The sequence below is a fragment of the Neopelma chrysocephalum genome, unplaced genomic scaffold (assembly GCF_003984885.1).
Source record: "Neopelma chrysocephalum unplaced genomic scaffold, ASM398488v2 Primary Assembly neopelma1_60, whole genome shotgun sequence".
Taxonomy (NCBI): Eukaryota; Metazoa; Chordata; class Aves; order Passeriformes; family Pipridae; genus Neopelma; species Neopelma chrysocephalum.
Window position 1 is genome coordinate 10,615,049 of NW_020897715.1, and position 16,595 is coordinate 10,631,643.

Sequence of the window (16,595 nt, forward strand, 5' to 3'; positions counted from 1 at the left end):
ACTTCTAGTATTCAGGCCTGTGCTGCTGAAATGAGAAAAAACTCTTCTGTACCAATCTTTTCTTAGGGTGCATCTTTCCTGGGCTGAGAATATTCAGAGATAACCTAGGAGTGTGAATGGGATTAAACAGTAAAAATAGGACAGTAGGTGAGCCAGGTACTGGCCAAATTTTTTGCAAAGTGTATTCTTTTAACCTCCCAAGTGAGCTCCTTTTTGTGTTTGTAGCTTCACAACCCCTGGTGTATCTCAGCATGATCATACATGGGGAGTTTGCTGTGCATGCTAGGAGTGCCAAACACTTGAGCCCATGTTGTGTCTGTAGGTGCTGAAGGTGCCTGGTGGGGTTTTCCCTGTGCCTCCCACAGGCATACCTGACAATGCCATGAGGGATCTATTTCCAATCTCAGATGCTTGCATGCTTGGCACACATTGTCCTTCAGGCTCAGGCAGAATACCCATTCCAGTTGTTGTGCAACATATTCCCTTATATCATTCTTGAGACAGATATTTTTGCACCCTGAGATACAAATCTCTTTACTGTACCTGAAACTTGATGTCCATTCTACCTGCCTTGGAAGTATAATAGTTACCCAGGCAAGTATTCAGAGGTTGTGAAGACCTAAAGACAGAAAGTCTCGCCAGACAGTCCTTTGACTTCCCTCTCCTTTTTACTTCCTCTCCCCCCTCGCTTTTTACCTAGATATGGATGATTTTGCTCTGAGATTTAGTAGTGCTGAATGGAGCAGAATAGATGCCTGAATGTACACATCACTTTGTCCAGCCATGGCCAGATGTGGAATACAAACACAACTTCACATGTGATTAAACCCAGCCAGGAATGAATATGACCCCTAAATGGGAGTTATATATCTATAGGAACTGCAGACACACTCCAAATTCATTCCCTTTCTTCCCTAAATATAGAATGATTAAGCTCAAAGGGCTGATGCTTACCATTGTCTACCCACCAGCAGAAAAATCTGCAGACTTTGATGTGCTCAGAGTAAAGCATATTCCAACATGATACGCTTCCGTGATAGCTAGAAAACAAAGGCCCTTGCCTTTTGACAAATGAGAGAGTGTCTGAAAAGCTAAACACAGACTGAGTGACAGGAAGCCAGAAAGAAAAGGTATTTGTTAATGCTCAGCTTGTATCATATTTGCCCTGGCCATTACAAGGAATATGCTGTTCGTAATGAGCTGTCTGTAGGTGATCAAAGCACATGGAAGAAAGGAAGACTCTCCTCATTCACAGGCACAGGCAAACATTGTGTCTTAAAATAATATTTTACCTTTACCAGAAAGAACTATCTTTCATTTATCACAGTGTGACAGTTCAGACATGAAGGCAGTATAAAGCAGTTGTGCACCAGCCAATATGGGCCATAGCTCCTACATAAAGGACAATCATATGGACATGTTTTTTTTATTTTGCTTCATTTTTTTTTTAAATGCAAGAGGAGTGTTAGACCTGTGTCTGCGCTGGGCGGACGGCTCACGCCACCTATGGGGCAGTGTCAGTACCAAGACGTGTCCGCTCCCAAGACCTTCACATGGAGACCTAGCAGTTTCCATACTGATCAAAAATCACTCCAACAGACATTTGAATTGGCTGTAGCACTTGTCAGTATTTAAATACATATACACCGATGAGAAACATTTGATGCTACACCATTTGGCATTGTGTGCCTGTTTTTATAAATATACTTGCTAACAATCCATTCTTTTATCCCTGTTACAAATAAGAATACATAAACATCTGATTCTCATTTGATTATTGCCACAAATTAGTTACAGTGACTACATCAGGAATGAGAAAAATTATACAGGATGGGTTTAGTAGATGGGTTTAATACACAGCCCATTCTGACTACTGAAGACTGCAGTAGGGAATCTAATAAAACTCCAAACAAAGTTTACAAAGCTACAATTGTTCATATGAGCTGACTATCCCTGAACTGCCCAATGCAGTGTTTGCATTAAGCCTACATGAGTCCCAGTGTGCAGCTTTGGTGATAAAGAGGAAATGTCTTAAATTATAGCTGTAGAAATAGTACCCTTTCCTTAGGAATGACAGTATTTCCTTTACAGAATTGTGCAAGTGCCTGCCTTTCCACTGCTTTCAGAGACTCATTTCAATCACCCATTTCAGCTCTTTTTTCACTCATTAGCACTACCTAGTCCTTAAGTCGTAACAGGTGAGCTCCAAAAGCAGGTCACAGCCTGAGCAGCTGAGCTTGAAGGTGGAGGCCACTGATGGTGGCAGGAGTGCTTCTCCCAGTCCCCTAAAGCAAAGGGCTAATCCTCTAGGACAGCAGGCCCCAGGCTGGCTTGCTCTGCCACCCTGGAAGAGGGTGGAGGGGGAGGAACCAGAATCTGAATAGGTGAAGATACAAGGACTGCAGCATCCCCCCCAACCCAGCTGGAGCACTGGAAACAGCCTGTGGCTGTGGCCATGGCCTCCCCATGCAGTTTACACAAATCATGCCCTGGTTTGTTTTGTCTTCCTTAAGCACACTCAGCTGCTTACTGCATGACAAGGACTTCCGTGATTAAAACAAAAAATTATTCTAAACCTTATTACACTCTTTTCTCTTTTTAATGTACTAATGCACACCAGGCCAGTGTGATTTTTGGGCAGGACTTCTTTACCCTCTTCACCTCCTTCTCCCCAAGACTTTTACAGTCATGCTGAATGCTATATTGGAAAGTTGGCAGTAAGGAAGGCTCCTCTGCTGTTTCTCAGGAGATGAACTAGCTACAAACATGAAGCAGTTGTTCTGTTCAGCCATTTTATCCCAATTTTACACATGGACAATGCCACAGATGCAAAGGAAGATACTTCTCAATTACATTACTCAGAGATGAGCATCAGAGCCTAAACTTTATTCCTCTCTCACAAAGTGCAGACTTGTTGTAAAGTTTCCTTCCAGTAAGACCCATTTCTTATAGTTTTTTGGGTTGGTTTGGTTTAAGTGAAGTATGCATTTTTCTAGGACTGAAGAATTTCTGGAAAAGACTCTGAAAAAAGTTGCTCTGGTGATTTTAAAACTGGAGTGAAATAAATACAGAAGCAAGATAATTTCATTAATAATAGTGACCTAATCCATGAAAAATCAAAATGTCAAGACAAAGAAATGTGTCCCTTTAATTGTAAAGCACTATTCAATCTCTTAATAACATCACAGACTGTGAAGGGAATTGTTCTTAAAAGACATTGTAATTAAAGGCATAGGATGGATGCTTGTGTGAGGGTTTAAAGAGAGTTAACGAATTGTATGTAATCAGACCAAGCAATGAATTAGCATGTAGAATTTGAGTAACACATTGAGGATTTAAGAAAAAATGCGGATAGCACCACAGTTTCATATTAACTGCAACTACAGTTCTAATTTGCATGGATGAAATAGAACAACTGAGGTGAATAATTGCTTAAGACACTCTGATATACACAAAAGCAAGGCCAGAAAAAAAGAGCAGGCAAAATATGCCACCTAGCATGAAAAAAAAAATGTAGCTCCAGTCCTGGAGTCCCCAGAGACAAATCCATCTGATTTTGCTTAAGCAAACAATGTGGGGGGATGTCCTGTTTCAATTTCTTTTTTGGCCTCCACTATATTGTTTATCTTGAGTGCTCATCTTCTTGACAAATATATTTTCAGGAAACTATTCTTTTGCATTTCATAGCCCTGAAGAGAACCTGAATAAATGTGTCAGCTCATCAAGACTGACTTGTGATCTCTGTGTAGCTGTATTTGAAGTCAGAGATTCAGAGGGACCTGTAAACAGTCAACTGCAGGGTCTGGAAACTATTGGAAACAACACAGTGCACAAAAGAGCTTACTGCCACTTACTGCCGCACTTCAGTAAGTTAGTTTGTTACATGTTCATAAGCACGAGAAAGAGAAGGCTGACTTAGTATAGCCCTCTTTTAGATGCTTGACTTCTTACAGCATCACTCAGAGCTAAGTAAGGAGTTTCAGACCCATTTTGCAAGTGAGGAACTGAAGCAGATTAGCAAAACATGGCAATACCTACACAGCAGCCCCAGAAGCACATGCAATGTCTTGCAGAGGTACCAAAGATTTAACTTCAAACCAGGTAGCATGAACATCCTTGTCAGTCGGGCTGCACCATCTGGATGCTCAGCACAGGTTGGCTTGCCAACTTATTTCTACTCTTGTGCTGTAGACCCCATCTGGAGTCCTGAACTCCAGAGGTGTCCTAAATGAGACATGGGAACTGAGGGACTTTAAAACACTACAAGACACTCCACTGCCCATTGTTTTGCTTGTGTCCATTGCTTCTTTCCATCTCCAATAGAAACTGCAGTGTTCAAGGTGGAAGAAACTTGTGAGCAGGGGTTAGAATGTGCCAAAAAGTAGGAGCTGTGGAGTGACAGCAAGCAATATGTATATGTTGGCTCAGGCCTGCCTTTTCCATGGCATCAAAAGAAAAATGATGCTGTAAGTAACTTGCCCAAGGTCATAGAGGTGGTTTAGAACAACCTTACACACATGCTTAAAAATCTCTAGTTCTTTTAAAACTCGAGCCTGCTGCTTGAGTGATGGTGTCTGGATATACCAGGTCAGGGCTCACAACCAGAATTCTGCCACCTCCTACCTTAGTCTCATGGTGTGAGCAAGCAGGCAGGATTCAATTCCTGCATAGGAGTTTTTCTCAGAGCCACTGCCCAATCCATTAGTTAGCAACACCAGACAGTTTATAATCTCTCTTCAGTCTTTTTCAGAGATACGAGCATGTCTAAGTCTATCCTTAGGAATTCATTGGGAAGAAAATGTAAGCCAGTATTTCCTTAGTTCTCTAGGCAGCATGTCCTCATAGGAGACAGGAACAGTATTTCACATTTATAATTTTCGAACCCACTCCCCTCCAGCACTGTAGGAAAGAAAGAATACCTTAAGAGAACAGTAAACATTCAGCATGTGCCTGTTTCACCACGCTGATTCAGAGCATCAGCCTCACATTCAGAGACAGCAACTGTGGGAGCCTGTGTTTTATCTGGAGAAAAAAACATTGTGTTCTATCTGCAGAAAAAAACACTGGCTTTTCTGGACACTAATACCTCAGCTCATTTTTTATGCACATCCTTTGGCAGCCCACAGCTGAGCAAGGCTATGGAAATGCATTTTAAAATGTGGCAACCTCCAAAATGGGTTTTTCTTGAGAATCATCTTTTTCATAATTACAGAGGCACCACTGCATTTCTTTACAAAACAATTCAATTTAGGATTATTACTTTTAGTCAGTGAGCCATCATCACCAAGAGTGAACAAGGCTGAATGATGAGTAAGTTTAAACCATCTTAGTAATGAGTTTAATACATTTGGAAGCCCTGGGTCCTCCCACGCTTTTTTTTTTGCACTAATTTGCTGTGGTTGGACAAAGATCAAAGGTAATAGTGTGTGTAGCCAGCACACAATATGCGTGATCACTTTGGTTAAATTCAAAAAAAGGCTAACATCTAACTTGTCCATGTCATCTTATTTGGCAAAAATAATAATGTAATTAAATGGGTTTAAGTACTAAAAACATATGTATCTGCTTACATTTATACTTTTTCCCCCCTTTACAAAGTAATGCTTTTGTTAGAGAATAAAATTCATGAGCTTCATATGTAACTGGTGGAATTTTGCAACTCAATTATTTCTTCATCACAATGGCAAGAGAAGCTCCAGCACACAAATAATCTAGAAGATTTATAGACCTGATTGCAGAGCTGATGCTTGGCCCGCAGAACTCCCTGGCAGGCCAACAAGGAGTAGTCTTTTCTGCAGGTATGAAGTGGGTTGGCTGGTAGCATCAGCTAAGCCACAGGGAAATATGAGTAGAACATTTACAGCCCTATTTCTAGCTAAACTAAAAAATCTTTGAAGTATGATATGTTGATTACATGAGCATTAAAAGCAAACTTCTGCAGGAAATGGGATCCACATGCATGTTTTCTTGGGAGTTCCTTGTAAAACAAGTCAAGTCTGAACATAAGTATGTATTTTTAATGTAATAGATAGGTTTACGTTACAGGTTCTTCCCTCATTCTCCTACTGCCTGTAGGTCTGTACATCAACAGAGACATCCAAAGTCTGCTTTCATTTAATTAAATGGGATCTTTGTCGCCAGTTGAAAAAAAAAAAATATCAGATATATGAAATAATGTCTGTTCTCATGACATTTCCAGCCCAGTTTCCAGGAAGACTTTGGGATAGTTTTGAATAGATGAAAAGAATGATAAGAAAAACATTTCCTTAAAAGAAAATAATTAAAGGAAAGCAACACTCCCACTCATCTTCCAACTCTTCCATCTTTGGAAAATTTCCTTTTAGCTCAGAGGGGCTAGACAAGTGAAACTGTTCATCTGGGACATCCCATTAAATGTCATCATTGGCAAGATAAGATGCAGTAAAATGGACTCAAAACCAATCAGTGTTGTCCACTTCAAACAGGATACATTTAACCACTGTCATAATTTCTACAACAGAACACCAATATCAATAAACTAAGCACATGGAAAAGTTAAGACTCAGTCATACTGGTTATTCTGCTTAAAAATAGGAATTACTTCCCCTGCAGTCAAAATGCTACTATAATTGAGAATAGAATTTGGGCCAGTAGTGGATACCTGTTTACTTAGCTACACAATAGCTGGCCAGGGTTTGGGCATTTTTAAGCTAATACAAACCAGAGTGATTCTAATTTTACTGCCTGGAAATGGTAATTTCATAGATCTAAACTGACATTTGTTCCTTGCCAAAATATTCTGCACTGGCACCTAGTGTTGGAAAGACCTTTTTTTTTCTACTGTCAAGAACTGAACAAAAACCAGCCAAATTATTCTGTTCTTAATTGAGCAAAATTCTCATTGTAGTTGTGCTTGATTAAGAAAAACAGGCTGCAGTCTATTGCATGGATAACTGTCTGAGTATATATAGGTCGAGATCCACTTTAAAATATTTAACAACTAGCAAATTTTAAACAGGTTACAGTTCTCATACAAATTAATGGAGTTATGTCAAGTTACCTGTCTGCACAGGTGACCAGTTCCCTGACTGTTGAATTTCATGAGCTTCTAATGTTGCTAATTGCCACATGGAAGCAATTAATTGAATTACTAGAGAAAAATCTGTTCCAGATCATGTAAGGTTTTTCTTTATAATTGGAGACCCATATTACTGAATTCTAGGAAATACCCTTTTTTTTTTACTTTAAAAAATAGATATTCACCACTATAATTGATGCACAGGCACTGGGGAGACACAAGTTTCTCAAAGTTACAGTCTCTACTGCATGTAGTTTTCCATCATGTCTGTTCAGGTTTCTGCATTTTATCTGTGTCACAGATCCTCCCAAGGAGAATTACTAGACCTTCATAGTCAGGAGGTTTCATAAAATATTAAACTTCAGCAATCATTTTTAGCCTGAGGCAGTCAAGGGAAAACTAGCCAGGAAATTCTTCAACAATATTGCGTTAATAATTTTGCATTTCCAAATGAAAAATAAGTAGGTTTGTCTTCTCTTCCATAACAGTTATCACTAGGTTATGAATGCCACAGCAGTGTTTCTTGGTCATAATATACTGATGACTGCAAGTGAAGGAAAACACAAATCTCTTCCCTTCCTCTGGATGACTTGTCATGGCTTAGTCCTCATTTCAGGTGTCACATTTAATCAAGATGAGGACTTCATTCCAAACCAAAGACGTAATGGCATGAAATCCTTACCAAAAGAAGAAATAAATAATTTTCAACAGACTATGGTTAAGGGACTGCATTATCTGGGGACTAAATATAAGTAGAAGGTAGAAGAAAGGATAAAACAAGGTAAGGTATTAGTAATAAAGAGAAGACAGATAAAATAAGAAGGAATTCAGGAAGGAGAGGCATGCGTAGAATTAACAGCAGTTCTCAAAGGTGACTAATGAGATTTGTACACACATTAGGAGATAATCCAGTCTAGAGACTGAATAGGCAAAAGAAACACAATCACCAAAAAAGATGAAAGACACCAAGTTGGTTTTTTTTTTTCAATTTTTCAGTGATTTTCATTACTGGTGTCGCCTTTCAGGCTGAAAATGAAAAGAGGAGGGTGATAATCTATTTCTATAGATACTATTTGAAACATTTAAAGGCAATGGCATTGTCATGTGACAGCAGTTTCTACTTTTTGCCCCACTATGTCTTAAAAGATGAAAACTCTCCCTAAGTTTGCCTTGCTTCGCCTCTCTGCATGTTACATTCAAAAACCTGTAATGAAAACAGTATCTAATGAAAGAGCAAACACGGATGCCATACAATCCCACAGATTATAAAAGCTCTTAGATTTTTGTCCAGTACAATCAGTTCTGATTTATTATTAAAGCTTAAATTGGTGACGGTGGAAGACATTGGATTATCCCTCAGTTCCAAGCAGAGCACTGTTGAATCTCTGGTATGTCAGTTAATTCCTTCACACATTCCCCTCCATTCTGAATCCAGCTCTCCTCCAGGTGCTTCTTCCTTTGCCTGCCATGAAGCTGCTGCACTCTGGGGTCCCCTCAGTCAGCAGCGTGAAACAATTTATGCCACCACAAGCTACTCACATAGATGCAGAAATACCAGCAAAGCTGACTTGGGAACTTTTGATTTCTTTATTTTATGGATTGTTTCATTTGCGTGCATATGCTCGCGTGCATATGCTCACGTGCATGTTCATGGGCAGGGCTTACTATCCCAGCACATTGCTCAGAGTTGCTGGTATGGTTGCTTCTAGCCTTGACGTTTAGTATTCCTTTAGCAGTAAAATGCTCCTACTCTAAACATAGCCAAAATTGCACCCTGTGTCCAGTACTGGTACTTGCCAAAGTCTCTCTTAAAGGTTTCTGGAGCTCACAAAGCTGCAAACACATCTTTTGAAAACATTAGCCCCTGGATGACTTTACTAGTAGAACTTGTGAGTACAGTCCTTTAAGGAGCTCATTCCTGTAGGATCTGATCAGCCTTACTATTTAACTTATTGAGAATTTTGCAACAATTTTCAGGGAATACTGCTCAGACCTAAGAGAAAAACCCTCTCAAACTCTGAGCTCGTGGGCCATAATTATATACACAAGAACATCTCTTTCCTTAGCATGGTTAAACAAGCCTTCCACAAAGCAGATTAGAAGTATTTCTATCAAGAATACATGATTTCCACTAACACCTGAAAATCTGAGCAGGTTTCTTGACCAAAGACAAAATTAACTTGGAATTAACACAGGTGCCCCATCTCAGAGTCAAACAAAACACAGAAATGAAAATCATTGTAAGCATTGCTGATAGACGCTCTGCTGTTTGGAGAAACATGATACCCTTTTCCTTGCTAGAGAAATATCAGCCTAATGGATTTATTTTTTATTTTGTTTGAGCCATGGCCTGTAGGTAGCCATAAACCTTTGGTTCTGATGTTCAGCAGTAAGGATCTGGTGGACAAAGTTTGCGGGGAAGGATATGATGTCATTTAAGTACACTGTTTTTTCTAATGCCAGATTTTGCGAAGTTAGTAATTGTTGACTTAACTGTATCATCTGGGGAACACCCAGTACATGCTTTAACTACTCCTTTGCATAGATACAAAAATAATTTTTTAAAATACATAATTGCTTAAAAATAATCCAGATTTTGAAACAAAAAAAGGAGGACTGGGCAGGGAATGGAGGCCTTAGTTGACTGACAACACAGGATATAGAACCTTTCAGATCCTAATCCATGATGGGAAGTTTGCATCTGGCTCCATAATGGAGTGCACATGCCTGAATCAGATGCCGGGACTCCATGCATGTGTTTAAGTGGAGTTAAGTGCCTCAGAGGGGGATTCACAAAAGCCACTGTTTGGGGAGCTGCCTAAGCCAGCCAAATAGGAAAAGTTGAAGATTTCAGTTCATCCTAAATCCTAGCTCTCTCCTGGGTTTAAGTGCCTTCTGGTGAATGAAGTACACGCACTCAAGTCCCTTCACTCTCAGTTCATAGCTCACAATTCTCTTTTGTAGGCAGGTGCCAAATTTTTCTTTCAAACTTGGTGCAGCCATGAGCAGCTCAAACACAGTGTTCCTTGCACTGAGGAAGAGGGGTCTAATTCCTTCCTTTAGCAGAAGGCATTTAAATTCATATTTCCTACCCCCTAGGCATGCCCGAGCCAGCAGGCTACAGGCATCAGCTCCCAGGAGGCAGGTAGGAGTTGGTAGAGGTCACAACAGACCCAAGAAGCCACAGAGAGCAGGGAAAGCCCTTGAGACCTTGTCTGAAAGACTGGGAGGCATCAGGAGGCAAAGGGAGCCTCAAGTCCACACCTGGCACTGAGAAAGGTTTGGGACCACTGGGACCACTACTTTGGGGAGGATTTCAGTGATGAGACAGATCAGGCAAGAGCTAATCAGTCCCTGATCAGGGGCTTGGATTTCGATTATGGACTGAAGTGCTTTAATTCCTCGCTCCAATCCTATATCCTTTCAGCCCCACCTCTGCCAAGTAGTGCTGCAGGTAGCGGAAGGGAGGCTGGTGTCTGCCTTGGATCCAGTTGAGCAGCAGGGTAGCAGTGTGTTTGTCAGCCTATCCCCACTAGCACAGCCCCTCATCCTGGATGCAGCACTGATGAAATAAAAGTGCCGACTCCCACTGCAGCTATTTTATAACCATTAGCCCTGGGAGCTGAGCACTGACCAGCTTTGCAGCTTGAATATTTGCTAGTCTCACAGTTATCATGGGTCCAAACGGCTGCACTGAACCTTTCAGATTGTTTCTCTTGGAGTAGAGTTGAGAAACTTGAGTGAGTGACTGATAGTATTTGCTCTTCAGCACTTGGCTTTGCTTTCCTTTGGCCTTGGTTGGGTTGTTCCAAGGTGACAGATATGGTAATTTTAAGTCTTGTAAACCACAGTACATCGGATTGCATATAGGAAATTAATTTCCCTCATGACATTTTTGGAGTTTCAATGACTATATATTTTCATGGATCCAGGACAAGTATGTGTGAATGGGATGGGGAGGGTCTTTCATGTGTTTCAGAAATGTCCTTTTTCTTCTATGTGCTTTTGAGAGACGTAGCAAACATTTGTTATAAGTATCCACTGAATCAGACCTACAGGGAGTACTTCACAACTCAGGCTGTCATGCTACCCTTGTTTCTGCACTTGCACTTGTAGAGTGGGAAGAGAGTGGTATCTGTGTAGGCCTGTACATGTTACACTTGTTCAGAAGTAACAATGATTTCAAGCTTTTCCTCTCTGCCCCTCAACTAGTCAAGTGCTTGTGTTGCTGAAGCACACTGGACTAAGACGCATTTTCTTACCTGCTCCACAAGAGGAAGAGGCAGAAGGTCATTATGGGCAGACCTATTCTGGCATGACACAGGGATGTGTGTGTGCAGTTCAGCCATGGCAGTTAGAGGCATGCACTTGAATTTTTGGTGGGTTTTGGTCATGATTTGCACCCAAGTTCAGATTATGATAGACGTTCATTGGCATATCCACTGCCAATCTTCTAGTAACTTCCACCTTCATGTTTGCCCATAGGTATGACCCAGAACACAAAGGGTCTTTCACAAAAATTAAATTCCCAGTTTTGAAATAATTTTAACCAAGTGAGTGTTCAGTTGTGGTTATTGTTGTCTTAGTCTTTATCAGGAAAAGCAGCATAAAAATAAAATAATTCACCCATTTAAGGCAATATGATCACAAGGTAAGATCTGCTTGATTTTTGTGAATGGAACGGTGTCAGGTCATTATTAGCACATCCTAACAAATACAATGATATCTGCAATATTTTCTAATAAAATAGGAAAATAACTGTTGGTAAATCATTTTAAAACATGCTCCTGATTTCTGTCTGGGTGGAGTAGTCTAGTATGTTTAACTTTCTAAGGCAAGATTATTTCTTCCACTGTTTGAGCAAAGGTAGGAGAAGTATGCAAAGGGCAGGAATTTTTTTAATGGCAAATAATCTTCCAATAAAAATTGTCTGAGAGGAAGTTTTTTCAAGAAAAATATTTTACAGACATTTGTTATTGTTTTCATATCTCCCTTGGACTGGGACTTCGGGGTTCCGGGAAGCTGCAGAATTAGAGCACAGCAAATAAAAATAAGGGAGAGAGAGGCTGCTCTTTCTTTCTCTTGACAGGCTCATCAAAGCACAGTGAACGGAAATATTGTAAATTGCAACAATTCGTCTCCAAAATAAAGCCTCCAAAGCCTTTTGCTTTTATTAAAAAAAAAAAAAAGAAAAAAAAGTCATGAAACAGCATGAAGGCAAGAGCCAAGAAAACACATTTTGTACACCATCAAAGTGAGAAAAGGAACAGAAATGCTGTGCTGTGCCAGTTTCAGACAGAGGCAATCAAGCAAATTTTATGGCAAGAAGACAACGCGTAAGGCCACAGGATTGCAACAGGAGTCACAGAGAATAATAAATTATTTCAAATTAAGATCAGGCCAAGCACTTCAAGAGTCTGGCACAAATTTCTTGCTTTATAGTGCAGGAATTCCCAGGACTGTTAAAGTAAATGCTAGAAGGGGTTGCAAAGCCTGGAGTGTGATCACTACATAGGGGTACATGAAATAACATTTCCTTATAACCAAAAGACTTCAACCAAAGAACCTGTGCACCCAGAATTAGTCTCTTGTTCTTAATGAGATTTCATGATCTTGATTCCTTGGTAGAGTTTAAGAGCTCCCATTTAGATCTGTAAAGCAATTATATTTAATCAGAATGCATGCAGTGCTAAAAAGAGCTAAAAAGTTTTAAACTTCAGAGAAGTCCCTGCTTCATCACTGATAATAAAAAGCTAAAACTTACCTCTTTCCAAAGAGCCATCCCTCCTGCCTGCCTCAGGCACTCTGTAGCTGCCAGGAGCCCTCGCCTCCCAAAATGTCCCATGGCAGAACACTGGCCAGACCTCAGTGTTAGCAAAGACAGACACCTGCCTCTCCCAAAGCTGTGGCTGGGTTCTATCCACCCCAGACACAGTGCAGCCTTTTTAGCTCAATGAACACATGGTGACAGTGGCTGTGGCATGGCAGGATGTCACACCACAGCAGGGTGCTGCAGGTGGCCCACAGGCCATGCAGGGCAAGTCAGACCTCAAGTGGCACCAGCAACTGAAACAGTACTTGCTACAGCCTCAGGATCAAGAGAAGCACAAGAGCAGCTTCTGGCCACTTTTCCCTGGTCTCCTTAGGTTTGGCACTAAGCATACCTTAGCCTGAAAAGTCCACCCTGCATGAATATTACAACTGCAGGCAGCTCTACTGCTTTATGTAACACTTAAACTGATAAGAAGACAGATTATCTTCCCTGCCACATCGGTAACAATCAGTCATCATCATTACCAAGAACATTTCTATAATCAGGATCTGTCTTTCTGTTGTCACCTCTTGGGAAGTGTTTAAGAAAAATACACACTCTAGCACCTAGCTGTGTCTTGCAGATGCACATGTAAGCTTTCCTAAAGGTATTGAGATCTAGTAATTCACAGAATGCTCCCTCTCTAAGCAGTCTTCCCAGACACATATAAGAAAATTTTAACCCACACTGTATTAGAATAAAATATACATAGCCAGAGTTGATCTTTCATGCCTCTTTAAGACTCAATGCACCTCCACAAAGACAACAATTTATTTTTTCTGCTTTTAGTACAATAATGTGATTAATCAAATGAGGAACTAAGAGTTCTCTGACCGGTGAAACTGACAGATAACCTTCAGAATAAGATTCTGCCACTGGTGTGTATTTGGGCAAAGATTCAGGATGTGCTACAGTTTACTGTCACAAAAAGAGATAATATTCCCTCACTTCTGTCTACCCCTATACATCTGATGAGATGAAGCATTTCACTGATTAACAAGTTTAACAGTGAACTGTGCAGAATATTTACTTGTCATTCAGAGCCCATTGCTAGCGTGTGGCCTGCTCACAAAGCTGTAGCTGGCTGAACCGAAAGGTAGCGAAATGGAAACTTTATTTACACTTCCACCAGTGAGTCTAATTCATAGCAGCACTGCCTAGAGGCACTGCTTTGGATTAAAACAGCAAAATGCTGTGATACACTTTGCAAACTGTTGCACCATGATAACATGCAAACAATTGTACCATAAAAATTTGGGAGGGTTCTACTGCACACAGCCAGCACAACCTGTCCCAGGGCAGAGTAAGGCCAAGAGTGATGAGTGACAGCTGAGAAAGGAGGTTTCCAAAGAAAGCTTGCAGTTCCCTGTTCACACTGTTCTGCAACCAGAAATCACCATAGTTCATTATCAACACCTAGAGGTTCAGCCTACTGGATCACACACCTCAGTCTGAAGCACATCACCAGTTGTCTGTCTTTGCATTTATTTTGGGGTAGTGGATTGGCAGTAGGTGCAAAGCATTCTTGCCAAAACAATCCTCATACCAACAGTTCTCCTAGGAAATGGCTAGTTGCCTACGAATGCACTTCCATGAAAATCAGTCTCCTTTCCAGTGGGCTGCACACAGCAAACCTGTTACATCTGATAAGGCAAATTCCTTGGATAGTGTCATTGCCTTTGCCCCATGGGGAGCTCCTTCTGCAGCGCTGGGTAGCACCACCACTTCAGAGAAGGAGCTCTCAGTCCAGTTCCCACGTTGAACAACCAGCCTGTGCTCGGACGCATTGGTGGCCAGTCTTGGGCTCGGCGCCAGGAGGGCGGTTATGTGCTGATAAGTGGGGAGGCAGCTCTAGGCTTTGAACACTTTGTGTGTTCCACGTTATTGGGTCCAGGTTTGTGTGCCTCACGCAGCCGGTCACTGAACTGAGAGCTGGTGACAGTCGCTAAAGTGCCTCCATCAATCTGCCTGCCACCAAGACTGTAGGCAAACTGCCCAGAAGAGAGCATTAGGCAGAGGATTCGAGTGCACACTGCATGGCAGAGAACAGGAAAATGTATTCAAAGGCAGGTATTTGCTAAATCCTACCTATAATTAATTCTAATCACATAATTAAAGTCGCATGCTTTTCTGCAAACATTCCCCCATGTTGGTCCTTCATCCCCACCCCAAAGTCAGACACCGATTCGTGCAAACAAGCACATGCCACCATGCCAGAGAGCTGCATCCCCGGGGACTGTGGTCACCCAGCCAGCGGTGCCCAACTTACTGATCCTTGTCACGGCTCCCTGCCATCTGACTCCAAGTAGCTTTCAGGCATTTTCCAGCAAACAGCATCTGGGCCAGATCCTCAAAAACACGCAAGAGATGAACTCCCCTGGAAATCAATTACTAGCGCCAGGCATCTTAATACCATCATAAATCATGAGCTTCGTGTTTGTGTTGAGTCAGCAGAGCCCTGTGCCTGGGAGTTAGGGATTGTGGAGCCGCCAATTTAATCATGCCCAGGTTTGCAGAGAGAGAAGGAGATGCCTACCCGGGCCCACGTAAGTAGGCTCACAGCACACTGGGCATAGGAGAAGACTAAAGGCAATGTAATTATGTGTCTGCATGGGCTAAAATCTCCTTCTCATCGTGGCTGCCTCCACTCCCAGGATATGTTTTCACATAGATATGCACATATAAATACCTGCACACAAGCAACAGATACAGGCCCACATGCAGATATACACTGTTTGGAAGCAAGAAACATGGGAAGTCCAGGGGTGCCCACAGAGAGCTGGGTGAACATCCAGACTGAGCCCATGAATGAATGTATTTGCAGAAAGACTGGAGCAGAGGCAATTGCTTCATCTTTGGAAATGCATTTACAAATGGATAACAGAGACCGCCCCAAGAATTGCAATAGAAGACCCTATAATTATCAGTGAAGCCAAAGATAGCTTATAGTTGATCATCGTTTTTTAAGACGAAGCCATTTATTTAGATGTTTTCACACTTCTCTAAGAAAGAAACTGTAGGCACCATTTTGAATTAAAAAAAACCAAACAACCTAGAAACAAGCCATCTGCCACATGTTGAATATTTCCCATTAGCAGCAGGTTTATGCATGCATGCATTTTAAAATGTTTATTATGACAATACTTGTTATGACTGCCTCAGATTTAGTAAATACCACATGATAATCAGACACAGTTGTTAGACCTTGAGCAAAATATGATTTAATTTATTTTTAACATACTAAACAATAGCTATTTCTTGGTAATCTAAACTGAACACAGACACTCAAGACTACTTGGTTTCCTTGGAAGGGACAGTGAAAAGGAAGAAGGGAAAAAAAAATAAACCTGATCTCTGTGGGACAGTTTCACAAGAGGCAAGAAGAAGGATTACATTTACCATAAATCCGACTTTCCTCCCTACTGAATTCACAGGCCCTTATAGACCCTTTAGCAAGGTAAACTCTTCACCTACTCAAGAACAAGTACAGCTTTCAATGAAGTTGCAGGCACCATTAAAAGCAAAATTATGTGGAATCCCAAACCTGCTTGGGCCAAAGTAAGGCACGGAGCAACTGCATCCTGCCAACAGCACGGCTGGGCCCTCATACGGGCTGCGCTCTCCTTTACTGTCCTTCTGCTCTTCACTGATGAAAATAAGATTAGGTCAGTGTAGCTAATCTTAATTTGTGTTACGAAACCGGTTAGCTTTCAGAGGACATCCCTG

At 41.2% G+C, this 16,595-nt stretch overlaps 2 protein-coding genes across 5 annotated transcripts in view; one reads left to right on the forward strand and one right to left on the reverse strand.

Annotated features, from left to right (window-relative positions):
* COL8A1 (collagen type VIII alpha 1 chain) overlaps positions 1-16,595 on the forward strand; it is an 87,294-nt gene that overhangs the window by 61,074 nt on the left and 9,625 nt on the right. The window lies entirely within an intron of this gene.
* ST3GAL6 (ST3 beta-galactoside alpha-2,3-sialyltransferase 6) overlaps positions 14,338-16,595 on the reverse strand; it is a 62,705-nt gene continuing 60,447 nt past the window's right edge. For both annotated transcript variants that reach the window (XM_027681094.1, XM_027681092.1), the window contains exons 12-13: positions 15,139-15,218; positions 14,338-14,901 (exon numbers count right to left, since the gene is read on the reverse strand). In XM_027681094.1, the coding sequence (XP_027536895.1) occupies positions 14,829-14,901; positions 15,139-15,218 (153 nt within the window). In that variant the 3' untranslated portion in view covers positions 14,338-14,828. The remainder of the gene's footprint in view (positions 14,902-15,138; positions 15,219-16,595) is intronic.